Source organism: Pseudonaja textilis, chromosome 2 (assembly GCF_049901715.1).
Source record: "Pseudonaja textilis isolate UNSWEBS1 chromosome 2, rPseTex1.2, whole genome shotgun sequence".
Lineage (NCBI taxonomy): Eukaryota > Metazoa > Chordata > Lepidosauria > Squamata > Elapidae > Pseudonaja > Pseudonaja textilis.
The window spans coordinates 62,266,968-62,282,181 of NC_141991.1; the positions used below are offsets into that span (position 1 = coordinate 62,266,968).

The 15,214-nt window shown below is 43.0% G+C and overlaps 1 protein-coding gene across 1 annotated transcript in view; it reads right to left on the bottom strand.

The window, feature by feature from the left end:
- Positions 1-13,582, bottom strand: part of IFRD2 (interferon related developmental regulator 2) — a 28,589-nt gene extending 15,007 nt beyond the window's left edge. Inside the window, exons 1-3 of the mRNA XM_026725539.2 lie at positions 13,400-13,582; positions 4,040-4,156; positions 3,067-3,151 (exon numbers count right to left, since the gene is read on the bottom strand). Of these exons, the coding sequence (XP_026581324.2) occupies positions 3,067-3,151; positions 4,040-4,156; positions 13,400-13,445 (248 nt within the window). The 5' untranslated portion in view covers positions 13,446-13,582. The remainder of the gene's footprint in view (positions 1-3,066; positions 3,152-4,039; positions 4,157-13,399) is intronic.
- Between the last annotated feature and the right edge of the window lie 1,632 nt (positions 13,583-15,214).

Below are 15,214 nucleotides of genomic sequence, written 5' to 3' on the forward strand. Positions count from 1 at the left end.
CCCTTACTTGGGATACCTGCTTACAACCTGCTGGCTTGGGATTACGATAGCAACAGGGATTGCTTTTATAATGCGACATGATGTGATGTCATGCTTAACAGCCACATCACTTAGCAAAGGCAATCCCAGCCCCAATTCTCATTGTAACTCAAGAATTCCCTGTAATTCTTTTTTTCTATAAATTCTATTATTCCGGAAGCTTTATAGACTGATATTTACTTCTGGGAGCAAAATGCAACCCAGAAGCACAGCTAGCAAACCCCAGGAGCCAAAGTGTGAAAATATAACCATTTCCTCCATGTGGAATGAAGACGAATCATTGAAAGGTATCAGCACATAGAGGATTATGTTGATTTTTGTTGTTGTTGTTGTTAAAAGGAGGAGGAGGGGAAGTGGGAAATTATTGTCCAGAGTTCACTCTGCACGACTGAGAAGCTTGGCCATAAGGGCAGCAGTAATTTGTGCAGTGCAGATCGCTGTGCCAAACGTTCAGTTAACTTTTGCTAAACCTTTTCAATGGATGTGCATCGAGCCAAGCCTGGCTGGTGCGGTAATGATTTTGGCAAAGCTTCAAGTTTCCTATGTGCTAATAGGAAACTCGGATCTCCAAGCGCCGAGTCTTATGTAAGCAAAATCAATTGCATACAAGTGGGAGGTCCAAGCAAACTTGAGCGAAGCTTCATGCTTAATTCCACCCCTTCCCCCTCTATTCTCTGTATTTAATAAGAAAAACCCAAAAAACCACAAGGGAGGTAGGAGAGCAGAACCCCCTAAATCAATACTGCTCACTGTCTGTGAACGGATAGGTGAGGACTAGCTCTTGGAGGGGAAGGTCCAGAAGAACTGAAAACCAATGGGAGGATCAGAAAGGACATAGCTGGCTAACAAACACTCCAAGAAGAACCCAAGTTTTAATGTGGAATCTTTGGTGCTCTCTGAGCTTGGCTGTTTGCTTGCAGATGTTTCATTACTTGAGTAAGTAACATCAACAGTGCTAGTGAGTATGGAGTTTGCTCCTTGTTTATGCTTATGGAGATTCTCAGTCATCCAGGTAATGGTTGTCCCAAGGGGGCTTTTTCAAGAGGCAACTGGACTTTCTGGTTTTTCTTTGAAGATTTTTCACTTCTCATCCAAGAAGCTTCTTCAGCTCTGACTGGATGGTGAGGAATGGAAGAATTTATACTCCTTGCAGACAGGCGGTCATTTGTGTAGGTGAGGATATGATTTTCCCCTAGGTATTTCCTCAATTAGAGTCCTGTGTCATGCTTGGTTGCCCAGATTCAATCCTTGCCCATCTGGATGTTGATTGCTAGAGAGGATATGTTCTGGTTATTTTTGTTTCCTTCTCAGATGTTTTTTTAATTGTCTCATTTGAAGGGTGTGTAAATGTGGTTTAGCTCTATTTATCTATTGATGGCTAATTAGTCTGAATGCCAAGCTTCAAGGAAGTCCCTAGTCTTTTGTGATTTGGTTTGGTCTAGGACAGTGGTGGCTAACCTTTTTGGGCTCCTGTGCCAAAAATTGTGCACGCACTTGCATGCTCGCATTCACGTGCCAGCACCCAGAAGGCATGGGCCAGCACCCCATGTCCCCTACGCATGCACGCACAATCCCTACCCCCACCGCCCCCTTATCTGCAATGCGCTTCACAGCTGATTTTTGGCCGTTTGAGGCTTTTTTTTTGGCCTCCCAAGGGCTTGAGGAAGGCTTCTGCAGGGTTCTACAAGCTTTGTAGGCCAAAATCTAGCCAAGTTTCATCATTTACTGTTCTTCTGAAAAAAACGGAAGTGACAAAATGGGGCTAGATTTTGGCCTACAAAGCTTGTAGAAGCTTTCCTCAAGCCTTTGGGAGGCTGGAAAAGGCCTCAAACCAGCTGAAAATCAGCTGTGAGGCATGCACATGTGCAGTGAGGTAAGTTTGCCTGTAGCTCGCGTGCTGGAACAAATGGCTCTGCGTGCCACCTGTGGCATGTGTGCCATAGGTTCGCCATCATGAGTCTAGGATGAAGCTCCCAGCTGAAACTATGGTTGACTCTGTCCATGAGTTGTCCATGTCCATGTCAAACTACGTCCATGTGTTATGAAAAGAACTGAGCAAACTATTGTATAGAAACAGGGAGCAAACTCCACAATTACCAGCACTGATGATGTCATCTAATCAAATAATAAAACATCTGCAAGCAAACAAACAAGCTCAGAGAGCACCAAGGACTCCACAGTTGAATCCCGGCTTTCATATATTCTCTTCTATTTGTAATTTCACATATTTGCCAGAGGTGAAACTAATAAAAAACACCCCAAAACAGGAAATGGCAATAGAATTTCCTAAAGGTAAAAACAATGCACAAAACTTAATATCTCCCATGAGTAAGTGAATGGGCTGAAAAATATATTCGGTTCTGTGTTCAAGCAGTGTCCTCACTATTTTTTCTTCTATGCCGCCACCTTCTTGCAAGGAGAATTGATCTTAGCATGCAGCCTGATGCTACTTCTGACTTTCAAGAAACGGAGTTCTATACAATCAAGACGATTCTTCTTAGTTTAAACTCTGCCCCAAACAAGTACTTGGGCCAAACAAAATCAAAATCCATGCCACAGCTCAAATCTCCAAAAGTACGAGCAAACCAGGGGGCCATTTGTTGCTGATTAAATTTGTGACTGCCGTTGCTCTGTCCAATTTTATTTTCCAGCAGTTATGAACCCCAGACTGAAAGTACAGGAGCCTGTGGAAGAAGAACTGATGTGTCAAATTCAGATGTCACCTTATCAGTCCACCAGCTGCTCAGTCTGCCTCACGCTCCAAGATGGGGCAGAAGGTGGAGCCATTATTAAACTGGCTATAGTGGTGCAGCTACATCAAATAAAATGATGAAAAGGCTATTGGAAATTAATACATGTCCCTGGCTACCAAAGATAATACGCACGTCTCCTTGCATCAAAGATTAACAAGTTCATTTCAAACATGCGGTAGTTTGGGCATTTTGGGATAAAGCTTTCAGAGAAGTTTTGCTTCAAATGTATTCAATAGGCTGGGCCCTCTGGTCTTCAAGAGTATATGTATCTCACCTTTTGTCCATCACATTGTCAATGCATTCTTTCAATTTATCTTCCATCTCCTCTTGCTGGGCTTGCTCATCTACTGCTTCCCCTCCTGAGAAAAGCAGCAGAAGGAAAAAAAGATCAAAGCCACATTAGAGCAGCCGGACACAGAACCTGGAATTCCCGCAACCATAGAATGAAAAGGACAAGGGTTAGAGAATCAGGCCTGAATGGTACTGGCAGAACTGCAAAAAGGATTCTTTCTCCTAGCAGTTCAACAAGCTTTTTGTTCCACACGTTGGTTCAACAGGTATTTGGCAGTTCCTGAACTACACATTGTTCTTAGCTGTGCTCTTGTTTTAAAAGAATTAGTTCAGATGAAATTAGTAACGGGTAAGGTTGTAATAATAGCATAAGGATGCTTGCAATTTTTAAAATCATTCAGCTGAAAGTCATTCAGGCCATCAGCTTGTGAAAAAAATGCCTTGTAAGGCATTTTTAGAGCCTCGATTTTTAATTCCGACATTTACATTTTACCACTGCTACATACCAGGTTTTCTTTTCATCATTTTCGTGAACTATTCTTGTCTTGTGCTATCAATACAACCTTTATTTTAGTGAACCCGCAGGTCCTTCGGTGCTTAGCTTTTAACAAACCTCACCGTCTAGGGAATCTCATCACTCAGAGTGGTGGCGTTCAGGAAAATTTTTAACAACTCCCCCCTTTATGAAATCAGCTTCTTTTCCACCCCCAAAACACACTCAAATTATTTTTAAAAAGTTGCCAATAACAAAAATACATTGTGTTGGGTTTGTAGATTAAATAGGCATTTAAATATCCAAAGATTTTTTTTTTCATTACGGAATTTCATTAAGAATTCAGCACTTGCAAGCTAAAACTGTGTATCTCCATATACCAGATGAGAAAAGTCTGGTCCGTGACTTTTTTTAGTATATAGAGCAACCCGGCTTTTGAAACTATCTTTTGCCCCCCACTCACCGGTCCCTTCCTCAGCTATACTGGCACTTTCACTGGCACTGCTGTAATGACTGAGCACTTCACTAGCCGCTTCATCATCACTTGCTGGAGACTCCATCTTGGGGTTGCTGCGAGCACCTAAAGGAAGACATAAAAGAAGATCACAACCGATCATCTAAAGTGGATTCAGAATTTGTCTAGCAAATGTTGCATCTGAAGAATGGGAAGTGCATTAGCTTTACCCCAGAGGAAAGACAATTTCCCAAGAAATAATTTGCCATGAGATACGTATAATCATGACAAGCTGGTCACAAGGCCACCACAAAGGTTACCATCCCTGATCAGGAATGTAAAAAATCCAAAGAATAGTAATTTTTTTTTTCTTCATTATTTTATAAGAGAACTCACTAACCTGATATAAGATGACTAAAAGATAAAGGATGTCTATTGCAACATATATTTGCACTAGAAAAATCCTTTAGAGTTTTTTCCATGGAATAACTCAATTCAGAGGTAACTGTTTGGATTCATACACCCTCAGTGTATTAAGAGTGCTTAATAAATCAGCATTCTTCAATGTGTCCATCGTATTGAAAGAGAGACTAGTGAAGGTTGAGGTATATGGCCTGTGAGGTATATCAGATTTATGTTTCTTTCTACTCTTACCACTCTTAGCTAGAATGCATTTCTTCTTTTCATCAATAACGTTAATATTTATATTATGCTTTAGAACTAAATCAAGAAATAGCAATTACTGTACCTTAGAATATAAAAAAATACAACACAGACAAATTATCGAACTAATCAACTCCAAGCTTAAGGGTGGTGCAAACAGCTACCGACTTCACACACACACAAGAATACACTACAAAACCTACTGACAATGATATCACAAGCAAAATTAAGCAATATGCAACATAAAAGTCAGAATATGGAACCACATGTACTTATGATCTAGATCAGGATGCAGAACTTATGATCCCTTTTTAAAAGTAAATTTCCCCATATAATATATCTCTTTCAATAATATCCCCTTCTAAGCTATAATAAACTTATATTTGTCCCAAAAGTTAACACGAGACAGAACAATTAATGATAAATCAATCTACAGTCATTTTGATGTAAAAAAAAACTACAACCAGAGAACATTTAAAAAGTCATTGGTGGCAGAGAATTTGGGTTTTTTTCTACTCACCTAAAGCCAGAAGAAAAGTCATCCCATCTCTTTACATTCCCAGATAGCTCTCTTATAAAAGCTAGTGGCCTTTTGAATAAAGTTAGCCCTATCAACTTTGGCACACTCTACTAATACTGAAGGTCTGGACTAAAAGATAATTGGTACTAAGTGCAAAAATAAGGAAGAAACAAGGAGAAACCCAATCACCTCTCTCTGACTTTAAGGGACCAGGGCTTTGCTCAATACCGATTTAAAAACCCTCATGGCGTAAACTTATGACGACAAATAATTTTGTTCATAATCTGAGCTATGTGGTAAATGTCTTCTCAGGTGGAGAAGTAGTACTAAAAACAAAAACAATGCAGGAATAAAACATCAGCCTTAAAAATATAGTCCCAATAAGCAAATAGTAGACTTAAAAGAGAAGGAAGCTCTTAATGCTTTCAGACTTCAGGGAACAGCTATAAATAATCACCCTTCTGGGACTGGGGTGATCACGACATAACTTCTATGCAACCATCCATTCTGGCTGTAGAATTTCCATCATTTGGGCACCCTGATCAAAAAGACAGGCCTGCCTGCTGTAGACACTTCTATCTATCAATTCCTTCTGAAAGAGGAGCTGGCAGAAATGTGGACTAAAATAGCTTTAAGATTTATATACAGCTTTAAGATTTATATACACCGCTTTAAGATTTATATACCACTTTACAGCCCTCTCTAAGTGGTTTACAGAGTCAGCATATTGCCCCCAACAATCTGGCTTCAAGTGCTTAGCTGCCTGAGAAAAATGTGTCACCTCAGCTGGCCTCTTGGAAAGCTAAGTGAGTGAGTTAAGATCTCAGCAACAGATATCTGAAGTAAGGACAGCACCTGCTCATAGCCTGCCATATCATATCGTACTTGAAGACTTATTACAGGTTATTAAGGTGAAACATATACATGACACTTGAAGGGCACTTGAACCAGGTGCAGGTGTGACCTAAGCCAGTGGCAGTTAATCTCATAATGTGTTATGTTTTTTTTAAAAAAAGCAGCGAAGGTGTTTTAATATTAGTTGTCTGTCTCCATCACCAGTACAGCATCCATATTCCAAGAAATGTTCTCTGAAGCATGTCCAGTCTGCTTGGTTACTGCATTTGAAAGAGTGCTTCACCTTCGCCTGATGGAGAAGTAAGGCTGGAGGCAGCTTGGAAGGCAGCCAACTCTCCTGCTGAGCCAGCTAGTCTTCCCTTGTTACCACCGTGATAAATCAAGCTGCACAAGGCCCAACACACTGGTGGCGATTAGCCTGCAATAATTAAGATATTATCACCCTTATCATAACAACCAAGGATATGAACTGTGAAGAACAAGCATGCTTAGGTTCAACAGTCTGCTTCATAAGCAAGCACAGAAAGGGAGACCAATGATCAAATGCTCCCAAAACTGATGATATTGTTACACAGGTAGCATGTTCATATAGCTTTTGGTTAAATATTTAAATGTGGAGTTTCTTTTTTAAACTTTTCGGAGCAGAGGTTGTTCTACTAGCTAGACAGAAAAGACGACACAGCCTACAAACAAGTTCAGGATAAGACAACACAAATTCCATTTCTCAGCGTGATCAAGTAGCAGAGAAGCCCCATAAGCATTCAAAAGACTAGAAGACTGGGAACAGGAAATGTAATGTAACTCCTATCCCTAGTAACAATGTAGCTGGGACAGGAAACTCCACTCCTCTCCATAAATAGAAGTTGGCAGTCAAAATCAAGGGAGTGTTACTAAAGGGTTATTGGTCTCTACCTTTCCAGTTGACACAGCAGAAAGCTGACCAGTGGCAGAAGCCAGATGTGACTGAGCACACAAGCGTGCCCCAAAGCAAACAGGGCTTTTTGGTGCCACCCTGGGACAAAGGGAAGCTGGACTTCCTATGCTATACCAGCAGGGCCTGTCAATCACCAAAGGTGACCTGGTATTTCTAGACCAGACAAAGAGCAAGAACAACAAACCAGCAGCAGGACTAGCCAGATGCACATGTGCAATTGAAGTTATATTTAATGTGAACACTTGCAAACAGCCTGCTAACACATGCCAAAAGAAACCAGCACCCTGATTTTTGCAGTTATTGGAAAGTCAGGTTTGGTTCCAGTGGGGACGGGAGTCAGTGGTTGTCCAATGTACACATGTTTCCTCAAAAATAAGACCTGGCCTTATATTATTTTTTTGCTACAAAAGATGCATTAGGGCTTATTTTGGGGGAAATATGGTAGTAAATGCATCCATTTGGTCAACAATCTTAACAGGGCTTATTTGGGGGGAAACATGGTACATTGGAATGGTCCTCACTGAACCCATATCAGTATTCCACTCCAAGGTGGATCACCCATAGAGCATGGTTTTAGTATGTACAATATTTAGTTTTCCCTCATGGCTTTATGGAAACCTTTTGGGGAATTGAAAAATTTATTTACTGATTTCATTGGTTTTACTGTGTCTTCACTGCTCTTTTGTTGTTCTTATAGAACTGCCTAGTAGTCTCTGCTAAGATTCTCAAGGCTGAAATCAGGGAAGATAAAGACTACCACAGAAGCTACAATTAAGGAAGCCAGAAATGTCTATTATATATATGGGAGGACACAGAACTTAAAGAAGGAGGGAAGCTGAAAATAAGACAGTCTGCATGCAGGGGAAAAAAAAGTCATAACAGATGGAGAGTGGGAGAACATTCAGAACAGAGTTTTAAGGCAATGCTAATGTAAAAAGCTCTGGTAATTCAGAAAGGAATATGCTCATTTATTTTTTTTTAAAGTAGTAATTTCCAAATACACCAGCAGAAAATAAAACAAACTAGGAAGAAAGTTCAATACACTATACAACGATTTGGCTAAAATCCTAAAAGAACCATCGTAAAATGCTAGCTGCCTATTGAAGGAGGATCTTCCAGTTAGGATTCCATCAGAGAAGAAGTCCCCATGCACCCGATTCCACCAAGTGTGCAAACCTAAAGAGATTGGCCCCACGTGATTTTAAGGAATTGACAGGTTTGAAGGGAACAGCATCCTTGGCACAAGCATTGGTAATTTTGAATTGTACCTAAAAGTACATGGGAAACCAATTGATTAAATGTGCTTAGTTATAGGTTTGCAGCCTATCCGTTGTGTATTAAACCAAGTCCTTAAGAGCAGCCATATACCCAATGAATATTAGGAGCTATTACTAGTTTCTACTACAGCATGGAGAAGAACTGTGATTATTTTGGTCTCTGGTGTTTTTAGTTTTATAAAATAATAAGCCAGCTAATTGAAAGCTCAGTCTTTCAAAAGATGTTCCACCAATAAGGGAAAATATTTGTAGCTCAGGGTTGACATAAGGGGTCCTTGGCGGTCTCTGAGTTGGTTGTTTTCTTGGAGACATTTCATTACTCAAACTAGGTAACATCATCGGTGCTGGTAAGGAGTGGGGTTTGCTCTCAGTTTGGTGGCTTGCTTTGTCAGTGTTGGTGGAGGTAGTCTTGGTGGCTCTTTGACTGGGCTATTTACTGTTCCTTGCTGGCAGTTCCTTGATTAGAGTGTTTACTTGATCGTTGGCCTTAACTCTTGGAGTTCATCTATGTTCATCTGGGTTGGGTGTCGGCAACCTGCGGTTCCAGAGCAGCATGCAGCTCTTTGGGCCTTCTGCTACGGCTCCCTGTCCCATCACTGGCTGGCCCCACCCCTTGTCCTCCCCTCCCTTGCCTGGCCAGAAAAGGTAAGGGCGACGGTGGGAGATGGAGAAGCGGCCGGGTCTGATTCTCCGGTGCCTCACTCTTGCTGGAGCTTCTTCCGGCCCTTGCTGGTGCTGGGTGTGCCTTGGTCACTTAGGGAGATGCGCAACCTGCTCTCCACCCTGAGACACCGGCCTAACCCAGCCGTGACTGATGCTGGCCTCACTAATATGAGAGCGGGCAGGGTGGGAATGGGATCTGGCAGGAGGGAATGATGGAAAGGCGGCCGAGCCTACAGCGCCCAGCTATGGCAGCGGGAAAAGGGATCTGGCCCTGACAAACCTCACACGTGCATCCTGGGGGTCAGGCTCAGAGAAAGCTGGAACATTCTCACAAAGATGATCACCTGTCAGCCAGCCCCCCCCCCCCCATCTCTTCTCTCAGAAAACTGTGGCTGGGCCAAGCCAGGAAGCTCTCCTTGGGGCTCTTTTCTACTCCTTTTATTTTTTTATATTTTTGGAAATCCAGGCTGGCTGAGGAATGAGCACCAGCCACGGCAGAGGCTTCTCTTTGGGCAACCCTCCTCTTCCTCTTGTGAGCCCCCGGCTGGCTGTGACAGGGCTGGGAGGGGTGCGCACGGCAGCGGGGGGAGACTCTCCTTGGGCTAGCGCCTACTTCCACCCGCAAGGCACACACCTCCTGCCAGCTGCTTCCGCAGGGCCTGGCTGCCTCGCATGAGTGGTCTCCCGTGCAGTGCACACCCCTCCCAGCTCCTGCCATGGCTGGTCAGGGGGTCGTGAGAGCAGAGGAGGAGCAGAGGCTGGGCCGGGCGGAGCCTCCCACCCTCGGCTGCAGGCACTTGTCTGGTCAGGGCCAGCCCAGATCGCCGCAGGCAGGCACAAAAGGAGTAAGCAGAGTCCCAAGGAGAGTTTGCTGCCTTCGCCCAGCCTCGGCTTTGAGACACAGACAGTCACACACACACAGAGAGATGGAGAGAGAGAGACACAGAGAGAGAGGGAGAACGAGAGATACAGAGAGGGGAAGAGAGATACAGAGAGAAGGCGGGGGAGAGAGAGAGACATAGAGAGATACATAGAGATATAGAGAGACATAGACACACAGAGAAGGGTTTTGTGTCTGGGTAGGTGTGGCTAGAAGGGGGTCATGTGACTGGGTGGGAGTGAGTGACATTGAGTTGGCCATGCCCACCCAGATTTTGTGGCTCCTGGTTTCTTTTTTTCTATGGGAAATGGGGTCCAAATGGCTGTCTGAGTGTTTAAGGTTGCAGGTGGGGAGGTGTTGTGGTCGTTTTGTTCCCTTCTTGTCTTGTTGATTGTCTCTTTTGCGTAGTATATAGCTATTGTTTGTGTCTATTGATGGTTAATTTATCAGTGCCAGGATTCTAGAAATGCCCTAACATTTTTTAGACTTGGCATGGTCTAGGACGATCACAGTTTCCCAACTGAAACTATGATTAAAAGTCTATCCATATGTTGTGAAATATTGTGTCTTCTGATTGCTTGTTGGTGTGCAGTCATTGCAATGAATGTTATAGATGGCTCTTCTTTTTTCTCCTGGGGCTGCTGGGACCAAAGCCTGCATGTCTTCTGCACTTCTTCTAACTGCAGAACGCGTCCATGAAGACCACTCAGCAATGAAGGACATTACAAAATAATACTAAATAGAGTGGAGACCGACCAGACAGTATACAGTTGTCTAGCTGGAGAATTCCATGACAACTCATGCTGCTAAGTGTTAGGGGCACCAGCAGCTGGGTGGCCTTGGAACCAGCTCGATTCATGGGAGTTTAGCCAATTACATCATGTTTACTTTCATGCATTACAGGAGGATTTTGTGACATTTCTATGGTAGATCAGCATGTCATATTTCTTTCTTTCTTTTTTTTTTTTGAATTAGCACGATGAAAAGACGCACATGATAAGTGTCACTGCTTTTATTTCCTCAGAAAAACTGCAGTCTGGAAAATGTCACTTTTCTACAATGAGAGACCTCTTAGGTAAGAATCTGGCCTTCTGCAAGGTAAAACTGACCTGCTGAATTACAACACACGCTAGACTCGAATGTCTATGACAATTGTTTAATTCAATATAAGATCCTCATTCTGTTTGCACAACACAATAGAATAACCCATAGTCAGCTGAATCAGTTCACCAAATTTAACCACACTGAAAAATAAGCCAATCACAGTGGCTGCATTTATTAAATATATATATATATAGTCTAGCTCAGGGGTGTCCAACCTTGGCAACTTTAAGACTTTCCTGACTGAGGAATTCTGGGAGTTGAAGTCCACAAGTCTTAACGTTGCCAAGGTTGGACACCCCTGGTCTAGTTAGTCACATCTAGTATAGTTTGTTAGATGAATCCAGCCAATGGACTAAACCAAGTAATATTACTTTCATAAAAAAAGGAAACAAGGATGAATGAGATGTAATCAATTAGGTTACATAGGAATAACAGGAAGGTTACCATCATGTCTTCTACCATGATACATGTAGAGCTCAACTTAAAACCATTCCTTCAGTAACCATTTGAAGTTATAACAGCACTTTTTCCAAAAGTGACATGACCATTTATCACACTTATGACCCTTGCAGCATGCCCACAGTCATATGATCAAAATTCCAAGGTTGGCAACTGGTATGTATTTTTGATGGCTGCAGTGTCCTGTGATCATCTTTTGCAACCCTCTGACAAGCAAAGTCAACAGGGAAGTAAGATTCACTTAACTGTGTAATTAACTTTAAAACTGCAGTGATTCACTAAACATTTTATACCAGAAAGGTACCAGAAAGGTATAAAATGGAGCAAAATTCTTAGCAACAGAAATATTGGGCTCAAATGTGGTTGAAAGTCATAGACTGTCTGTATTTCCCTTCCATTTGTTTCAAAGGCCTTTCATTTTAGAGTAAACTATAGTTTAACTACATTTTTTAGAACAAGCCATGGTTGTATTCATAAGTGACACTAAATCAAAACCAAAGAGTATTATAGTTCAATGCAATGTGTGAAGCCACTCATTTTTCACCCCATGGTGCAAATTTCATCACTCATATTCTCACTCTGGGTTTCTTTGCACAAAAGCTGTTTGTACTTGTGAATGATCACATGAGTTGTTCAATTTTGTATACAGCAATGCACAGAAACTGCTTGAGATAATACAATGGTCACCAAATAAGCATTTGATGACCACAGCAGAAACAGAACAGTACAGAGTTGGCAAATATTGCTTTCTCCAAGGCATCTAGGCCACAGAGAATTAAGTGTTAAATATTTAACTATGAAGTCAGCATGTCCCAATGTAATCCTCTTTATACAACAAGAATACAAGTATTACTTCTTGACAACTGTGGATGTGGCTACTTTCTCCCTTACAAAAAATCAAAGGACAAAACAAAATGATAAACCAGTGAGATGAAAAGCTAACGCTGAAAGTTATTTGTTCTCAGCAACCCACAGCAGATTCAACTAGGTTATACAGATACTATCAGCAGTTGTAACTACAAGTTCCAGCATTGTTTTTTTGGTAGAAAGGCAAAATTAGACGGGCACATGAACAGCACAAGATTTGGTACATAGGCAACTATGCAATGGCCACAGATCCTGTGAAAAATATTTCTCTTATTCTGTCAAACCTGCTTTATTTTACACAGCTTAAAAACACCAATAGACTTTTTAGGCTGTCTGTCAGTCATACTATCCAGAGCTAGTTTTGTGTCAGAGCCCAGTGGCAGAGAAGCCACCCTTCTTTTCCTTGCTTCCAGATGTTAGAGGAGGCATTTTCATTCAGCCCACGTGGCCCGCATAGCCCACCGTATAACACACATTTTAATGCATACAAACCAACTGTGTATTCAACCAAGTAGAAACACAATTTATTTCCCCCAAACAAGGGTCTCTACGGGGGCTTAAATTCTGGAAACCATTTAGTCTCTCCTAAGAAGCATGAAAAGAGAAGACCAAGGGATTTTTTTGGGGGGGTGGAGGGGGGAGAGATATTGAATCAGGATCCAGAAGTAGAAAAAAAAATAGATTTTTTTTCCTTCTTTCATTTAAAAGGCATTTGCTCGAGTTTGGGGGAGAGCAGCATTTCAGGTGAAAGTACCGGGCAGGCGATGGACATCCTCGCATGCCATTTCCAATTTATTTTTTCCCTTCTAAATTTACCACCACGTTTAGACTCCTTCCCCCACACGAAATCCCACGCCACGCCAGACTTTCCACCCACGTTTCTCCACCCGGGCGCCTGGAAGAGCCGAGAAAAAGACCCGCTTTCCGGGAGCGCCGGTCCCTCTTGACACGCGGCATTCCAGCCTGGCTTGCCGCTGTGGCAGCTGCTATACAGGTCCTCCGAGGCCACACCGGAGCCGAGCCGGCGGGCACACACAGCGATTATGGCTCGCTCTCTTCCTCCGAGGAGGGAAGGGAGCTCCCCGCCGAGCTTCCACTCCAAGGCGGTCGGTCACCCAACGCCGCTCGCTTGTCGCCCGCGCCTTACCTCGCCCGCCTCGGCGGGATCCTTCTCCCCGGCGTGATCGGGGCATGGCTAAATCGAGCGGTTATCAGGATATGGTTTCTGACCGGGCGGCGCCTCTTCGTTGTGGATCGACGGGTACGGTCGCTGCCTCACAGGGGAGCCACGCCGTTCTCTCCACCACCATTTTCCTTTCCGTGATTGATCACTCGCTCTCTTCCCCCGCCAAGCGAGTGCCGGTGCCGCCGGCGCTGGCGCCGCCGCTGTTCCCTCTGGGAGCTGGAGTCCTGGCGAGCCAGGCTTGCCCAGCTAAGGCGCTTTGTGACAAAAGAGGGGTGAACTACCAGCCCCATGATGCTTCGCGCGCCTCCCTTTCAGGAACCTGCTGGGAAACCAGAGTCTCGGGGATTAAGGCACGCTAGTAACGTAAGCGTGGGAGGCAAAGAACTACGACTCCCGAAAGGCCACAGCAGAAGGTTCGCGGGCCCTTAAGGGACTTAGGTGCCGCGTGCTAAGGACCCCCGCGAGTTACCTCTGGCGCCCTCCGCTGGAGAAATGGGGTATTCCGCAGAGGCGACCTGCATCCCCCAGCTAGAGAGCGGGGAAAAGGCTTAAGGAAATATTATTGAAAATTATTAAAATATATTTGGCCGGAAAAAAATAATTAAACAAACAGTACTCTGTGTTGTTACTTTTGAATAAAGGGAACGCAAACCGCGACAACATTTTGATGCCTTTTGCGCCATTTAGACTTGTGGCACAAAATCATCACGCAACCGCAGCCTCCTTCAGTTTTAAGCAGGAAAACGACCCACCGGGCGGACTGCAACTGATCTGGGCGCGAGAGATGGGATCCTCCTCCCCCGTTCTGCCCTCCGTGCCTGCGCATGACCATTCTCTTTTCCTTCGGGCGGGGCATCGCTTCAGGACCAGCCCATTCAAAAGGAGTCCCCCGGAGTCGGAATGGTATGTTCCATTGCTTTCGTGCTAAGTTCAACGTGGCTGATATTTTTTCTTGGGAGACTGAGTTTCATCTCATCTTATTTCAGTTTAAATTTGAAGAAACTTTCGTATATTCAATGGCAGTTTGTCATTTCAAGAAAATACATCTTTTAAGGTTTTTTTAAAGGTTTGATTGCTTATTGTACATTATTATTATTATTATTATTATTATTATTATTATTATTATTATTATTATTATTATTATTATTATTATTATTATTATATATACACAAAAAACAACAGTGTACACAGAGATAACCATGCTAGATTTGTATCACAAATCACTAGTCGAACACTTCCCAAGTGTTTAGGACTGTGTGATGTATCGGTGGATTATTGGAGCAGATCCCAGTAAGGTGGCCTTCTGCAGCTGAGCAATGGTGATCTTGTCAGTGCCAATTGTTTTTAAGTGCTTGCCTTGGTCTTTAGACATAGCACCCAGTGTCCGAGTACCACTGCAACCTTCTGCACTGGTTTATGCCAGAGTCTCTGCAGTTGGATTCTCAAGTCAATTACAATTTGAAAATTACCCTTGTTTAGCCAAATTTGGTTACCAGCATTCTCCTTAATCTTGGTCCATTCTCCACATAATCACTCTGTACAATCTTTTTTTCCCATTTTCCCATTTCATTACTGACCTAGGTGTTTCATTTGGATAAAGGATCTCTTATGATTATTATTGATTATTAAAATAAAATACTTTCCACACAATGTTGCATTGGGGCTACTATAGCCAACCTGCCAGAATCCAGACCATATTGGCAGTGGTATGATTCAAATCATTTAACAACCGGTTCCCTGCCCTAAAGGCGTGGCTGGGTGACTGGATGGGCATGG